Source organism: Mya arenaria, chromosome 6 (assembly GCF_026914265.1).
Source record: "Mya arenaria isolate MELC-2E11 chromosome 6, ASM2691426v1".
In the NCBI taxonomy this organism is placed as follows: Eukaryota; Metazoa; Mollusca; class Bivalvia; order Myida; family Myidae; genus Mya; species Mya arenaria.
Genome location: NC_069127.1, coordinates 81,573,113 through 81,580,315, shown reverse-complemented (window position 1 = coordinate 81,580,315; position 7,203 = coordinate 81,573,113). Strand labels below are relative to the sequence as shown.

The 7,203-nt window shown below is 34.6% G+C and overlaps 1 protein-coding gene across 3 annotated transcripts in view; it reads right to left on the bottom strand.

Annotated features, from left to right (window-relative positions):
- Window positions 1-4,618: 4,618 nt before the first annotated feature.
- The window catches only part of LOC128236720 (pyrokinin-1 receptor-like), a 67,178-nt gene continuing 64,593 nt past the window's right edge, over window positions 4,619-7,203 (bottom strand). For all 3 annotated transcript variants that reach the window (XM_052951787.1, XM_052951789.1, XM_052951788.1), the window contains exon 4: window positions 4,619-6,430. In XM_052951787.1, the coding sequence (XP_052807747.1) occupies window positions 5,835-6,430 (596 nt within the window). In that variant the 3' untranslated portion in view covers window positions 4,619-5,834. The remainder of the gene's footprint in view (window positions 6,431-7,203) is intronic.

Here is a 7,203-nt window from a genome sequence, read left to right as displayed (position 1 = left end):
TCCTATTAAGCTGTTTGCTTAAAATTATTTCTAAATTGATAAAAGCATTGTTTTCAATCAAGTCATTCACTGTTTAAACATATATTTATCATTAAAGCATAACACGAATTTAGAAAAATGATGCACTACTTTACAAAACGCAATCAACTCTATGCCATTAGGAGTCGGGGGATGCATAGATTGAAGATAAAGACTCAGTGTAGGAGCTAATTTATTTTTTCTCAAAGACTGAAATTTGCCATATAATCAAAAATATACAATCTTACACGAAAGTGACTGATTCGAGTTTTCGAACACACCAATTCACGGCCTAATAAAAAATCACTTAGCCAACTTAAATGGGACTTGTTAACTAAGTTGATTCATTGTTGAAATAATTGTGGAAGTATATTAGAATTGGACGTAGAAATGGCGGCTGTTTAAAGTAGATATCAGTCATAATGTCTTGGATTAAAATTAATAAATAAAGATTTCTCTTTAAAGATGCACTCTTACTCCCAAATAAGATTTACCACAATTAAATATATATTTTAAATTCCAAAAAGGATGAATAAATGTCGAAAACAATGGTTCTTATGAAAGATACCGAGTTTAATTTGAAAGAAATGAGCATAACACACGGCCTTTCTACCTTATAAAACTATAGTAGACAACAGTAAATGTTTTAGCATTCACCAATCATTTAATATTTTTGCACTTTCTGCTATTAAATACACGGTTACAATCTTTTTATCAGTAATAAATATGTTCCATAAACGCATAATTTAGTAAGTAGTTAAAGGTTTATCAGATAACATTTATGTTAGTTATGCATGTGTATGTACTGATTTTGAATAAGAGTGTCACTTTAAAGGGGCTTGACACCAGATGATCCAAATATCGGCAGATATATTATTTCCACAAGACTAGCCTAAAATGGTCATTACGAGCTAGCATTAGGTCGTTAAGCATCATCATTCCAAATGATTATAATACTATTTCGTCGCTGTCTAAGCTTAGTTGACCAGTTTAAAATGGTATGTATATTTAGCATGTGAAAATCAGAAGATAAGTAAAGATACAGATACCAACGTATTTTTAAATGTACTGGGATCTACGTGGTAGACAACAAAATATTTCAAATTGGAAAAACAAAACAAAAAATCAATGTTATGTTATGTCATTTCTCGTTTTTTCTTGCAAGTGTAGCATCTGGTGTTTAGTCCCTTCAAAAGTAAACCTGATTCTTAACTGTAGTTGTATTCGTGATAAAACATACTATATACAATAAAACAGTTCTGTTGAACTTACATAGAAGTTTGTTTGTTCTGATAAAATAAAAAAATGGCGAAAAGCCAAGCGAACCTAACTTATATTCACGAAGTGTTACGAAAGCTTAAAACACCCATAATTTACTTATTTTTTGGTGGATTTTAATTTAAGTTAAGTTTAACAATCTGTTTAATTCAAAGATCTGCATTTTAGTTTCCATGAAATAAATACAGAAAAACCAGATCATCCCATCATTGTATCTAAATATATTTAGTGTCCGAGATGGTTTTTAATGAGACAGCAGTATGTTTTAAATAGGTTGTAATAATTTATCTCTTTAAATCAGCTTCAACTAGGAAATGAATACTGTTTCTAAGCGTATCCTCATTATAAGCCTGAACTCACCAAATAGGTTGAATATACATTGGTCATTTATGTCTTAATTTTACAACTTCTTGTAAGAGTGCTTCGGAATATACTTGAGAAATGAAAGAAAAGAAAATGGCCATGTTTGGGAACATAATTTTGTTTGACAATTAAACATTGATGGTTAAAATTTGTATTCAACTCGACTAAGTTGTTTTGGAGTGTTTTTTTTTTTATGAAATAATCATTCCGTGAATCACTATGTTGTGATTCTTAAGGTATATTCCCTTCCATTAAAATATTAGAAATACCATTTGTTTTTAGTGGTTAACACCAACCTTAGGATGCTGGTTTTGCTTCATTTTTTTATTAAACTTAAAGCAATTTTTGCTGTATCAAAAAAAAGAGTTCAAGTAAAATGCTGGCAGAATCTGGAACATGAAGGGCATTGCAAGAGTCATTATTTATATCAGCTACGTTTAGTACTTGATGTAATAATATCTGTAGACATTTGTGCATATCTCGGCACATCTAGGCGTATGTCACTGCCAAGTCATGTTACCCATTAAAATAAAGCGAAGAGCGATATTGAATTGTTATAAGTATTAATCAAGGAGCATCTCCCAGCAAACACCATAAAACCAAACAGTATAATTCCAGCCTGACTTTCGCTGACTAAATCTTTATTCTGGACACGTTTCATCAATCACAGAAAAAGCTTGTTTAAAAAGCTCTGACAAGTTCATACCATTTAAGCCATTTGCTGTAAGTCGTAAAGGCAGAATTCGGCAATATCTGTCGTTCTTCAATTCACCTTCAATATATGACTCACTGTACTTAGCGAATCAGCGGGCCCTTTTTTGAGCGTTTTTTGAAAACAAAAGGTGTCTGGTCGTTTTTTAATGCAGTCAAAGGGCTTATACTGCTCTCGGGGGATCTTATTGTAAGAAGAAGTTTAATTACATCTCAGCCCAGCGGTGTCTCAATTTGAACCTCTTAAGAACTTGAATGCATTGATATCCGGTTCAATTTTAAATCTCTATAAAACCAAGTTATAAACGATCCTTTTTGCTTGTTGTTCTTAGAATTTCGGCAGTAAAAATATAAGTCATTAGATTGAATAAAAAGAAGCGCTAAATGTATCCGTAATTATTTATTTCACTTATAATATGACTTGTCAGACAAATAGCAAGTGTAAGGTCGTGGTCATAGTCATACTTGTTACAGCCCCAGTAGACTCGTGTTTCAGTGAACACGGGTTTCACCGTCTAATCCAAGGCCGTACTGCCATCATTTAACGCAATACGGTATGGCTTTTCTGTCGTGAAAAGTACAGTTGTAACAAAGAATCCAATAGTTGATAGTGCGTGACATTCGTGCAATCATTTTATTTTTAAAAATTGTTTTGCGCTTTCATCAGACTAGAATTAAATCAATTATATGATTTTGCTAGTGAAATAAAAACGTCAAAATGTTTAATTGGATTTAAATGTCACGATATTTTGATGGAACGTAAGCCTCGCAGAAATATCTAATAATTAATGTGTTTCAATTAATATGAGAGGTGTTCCGGTATTTGACGTCCTGAGAAATAATAAGATCTTGGTTCACGTTCGGTTCATTGACTTCGCTGAGTGTACTGTTATGCTTCTCGGATCGAGTAGACTAATCGCAGGGCTAAACATTTCAACCTTTGAATGATAAAATATCGACGGAACATTGCAGACTATACTAATAAAAGAAATTGATGATATATCGTCGACTTTTGCAAATTTCACGTTAAATTAGAATATTAAATTGGACAGACAGAGGGAATATGGTATTCGCCTGTATGTTCGGAGGAAATTTGAGGGTAAGATCGAACGCGTAAACAATATTTTGATCTCCTACCGAAATTCCAACAATGTAATGTTTATAAAAACATGTCTATTTAACTGGCGTTACTTGGAAATTCTTGACTTAATGTCTAGATGTCCTTTAATTGATGTCATTTAAAACATCCTGGACTTGGTGAAGTTAACGGTACGTCACTTTTATTAAGCAAGACGAGAATCAAATCTATGAGAGCAGTGACAATATGTAAAAGGAAGTTCCCGCTTAAATGAAATTAGTAACGGTGAAAATAAAATAATGATTTAACAAAAAAAATAAAACAGTATACTTTAGACAATCTTAATAATTGATACCGGTTCAGGAATAAAACACCTACACTGGAAAGAACAGGATCAGCTTTGTTTTAGCAGAATACTAGCATCAGATGATTATGCAGAGCAAATGAACATGTCGATTTAATTAGCTTCATCTTGTGACTTTGAATAGAAGTTCATTACTTCAAAGGCATAATATAAGTGAGACTTCGGGTGGCAAATGTGAGATAAAATAAATACAGCACTTCACTTTTTACAATATATCGTCTGCAAAAGAACTGAAAATACGGCGGCACCACATATTCACAAGGCTGTATCAGGGCATTCTGAGTCGACAGACAGACAGACAGAAACAGACAGGCAGGCAGGCAGGCACAGACTGACTAACAAACATACGAAGTGTATTCTTATAATCCCCTTCGCACTCCGAGGCGGGGGATTAATAAATCATTTCAGGTCGTTTTGAATGCAGTCGAATCGCTAAAACTGCTCTTGGGGGATCTTTTTATAAATTCAATAATTTCTGTCATGTGTTTACGGTCCGGATTGAGAACCGAAGGCTCCTGTGTTGCCAGGTAATGAGGCTCGCCGAGAGTCGGATTTTTCTATCCGGATCAGAAACACATATAATTATTATTTTTTCTAGCATACCTTTTATAGCATATCCTATCAGTTTTGATTTCGTCTATTTATAACTTGTAACAACTTGCTTAATTGATCGAGAAAATGTCAATATAAAACATTTATTTAAAGCAGTACCCTTGCGTTGTGATTCCAGTTTTCAACATTTTCAACAATTTGGTAATAACTGTACGTCTTAGGCTACAAACTAAGTAATCAATAAAAACGCCGTATTTTCTGGAAATGTAATGGCTTTAATTTCAATGAACAGTAACATATATCATTTCATTACAGACAATATAATATCTTATCAATAAATATGTCTGTACACGAAGAAAGTGATAGTGCAGCGTCAGCAAGTCTCAATGTCAGATAACAAACAATACGGTGCAGCAGTAAATGTTCTCACGTGATACATAAAAAAACGAATGAGACCGGGGCCGGCAGATCAAGCTATCGAAGAAGTCAACATTGCCTGGTCCAAAATAACTTGTTATACACAATTCGGTCGTCTGTTATAACTAAACCCTTAGTTTGTCATAGGATATAAGGTAAGATATAAAAATAACTTAATGCTCCATTCGTGTTGTAACTAATTAAGAATTATATTCAATACTAGACAAATAAAGAAGCCGAATGTTCTGGAAATGTATTGGCTGTACCTCATATAAACATTAACTTATATCACTTTAAAACATATAAAACGAGTATATCTTATCAATACATTTGGCTGAACACGAAAGGCAGAGTTTGTGCAGTGTCAGCAGGCGTCATTGTCAGATAGGGAGAGAAACGTTGCAGCTGTACTCGGTTAAAGGAATTAGACACCTGAAGATACAATTGCAAGAAAATAATAAAAATGTCAAAACTTTACTGAACGCTGACGTTGTTGTGTACAACGCAATGAGTCTTACTTACTGATGTGTTACATCGCTTATGACACATGCATCTTACGGTGCTTTTGAGCATTTTTCCAATACAAAATATACCCTACGGTAATTCTTGTAAGTTGTAAAATGACATCATTATGTTTATCACTCAAAAAGACATGACTTCAACTCGGAAACCATTATGCGCTATTGATTAGCGGGGAAATCCAGATGAGACAGCAACATTATTGTTGTGTTTATTGTTTAAATCATGTAAAATGGTGCATTATCGACCTCCTTTATGCTCGCATTGACAATTCTAGGCTTGTTTTGAGGAAAAAACTGAATTTGCCGATTTTTTCACCATCTGGTGTCTAGTCCTTTTAACGAGATACATGAGTTTCAAACAAATTGAAACTGATACCGACAGAAACCCGCAACTAGAGATAACGGCATTACCAACTAGTCCAACATATGTTACCTCTTCGATACATCTTAATTTGTCTACAACATGTACATTGAAACAGATTATACGTATAATAATGATACGATCTCGACCAACACAGCTGATTGTCATCAGCTACACTCTCAGCGTTATTCGCAGTATCGGGGCGTCTGTGGTAGACTCACATTCATATGTGTCATCCTTGTCGTCTGGTATGTAAGCATTTAGTCTGCTTGGGCTTGCAGTTACGTCTTTACGTCGCAGTGTTTTAATATCCTGAAACGAAGCCACTAATCCATTCAGTCGCGGTGTTAACGAGCTTTTCCGTCTGCTCGTGCAGCGTTTATGACGACACAGTGCGTGAAGTCCTCCGTCAGAATGCGCGTGCGAGCTGCAAGTTGAACTCCGGGTGGTTTTATTCAACAGCGTGTCTCGTGTCGATGGTTTTTCTGGCGTTCTGCGGCAGCGCGGGGCGTGTTTTTCGTTCTTGTAATATGAGACCAGCCTCAACCTGTGCTTCTGCTGAGCCGGGCGGCTGATGGACGGTCCCCGAGACGAGCCCGCCTCGCCATCATTGTTTATAAACTTAGCCTTGAGCATATAAAAGGTTGGCAGTGAATTCGCACTCACGAAACATCTGCACAATGTCCGCTTGAAAGCCCGACGAAATTTCCTCGACAACAAATTATATAGAATTGGATTCACAGTTGAGCTGAAGAAATACAGGATTCCTGAAAGGAGAAAATGAAAACATCTTAAATATATAAATATGGGTAGAAATGTGACTTTTGATAGGTTGAAAGTATTTCGGATCGTTCGACACATTGAACTTCTTTTTAAGTCAGCAAGAATATCAATTTGACCTACCACTTCTCTCAATCTTTTGAACAGGCTTATTCTTTATGGATAGACAAAAAGCTGATTTAGCCAAATCAAGATGTTTAGTGCTTCATCAAAGATACTAGCATTTACAATGATAATATACGGACAAGAAATAAATTTCTTATATAAAACATATAAAGCCTGAGCAAGGTTTATGTTGAATCGTTAGACAAAATAACTTAAAAAAGTCTGACCGATGTAAATGTTTATTAAGTAAACAAACCAGATATAAAGCCGACAAAAAAGCTTAGTAGGTATGCAATGTAGCTTAGTAAGCATATATTGCCTGCAGATGGTTTATGGTGATTCATTAGATACAAAGGCTTCCATTTCCTGGAGGTCAGTTATCAGACCTGACCGAAGTTTATTGTGATCAAGTAGACATGAAAGCTTATATTGCCTGACCAATGATTATGGTGGTTAAGTATACAAAATAACATTTATGGTCTAACAAATTGTTAAAGTGATAAAGGATATAAAAATAATAAAGCATGCCTGATCAATGTTTATGGTGAATAAGTAGACAAATACCTTACATAAACTGGTCAATGTTTAAGGTGATCTAGTATGCAAAACAGCTTATATTGCTATAGTAACTAGCTTACATAGCCTGACCAAGGTT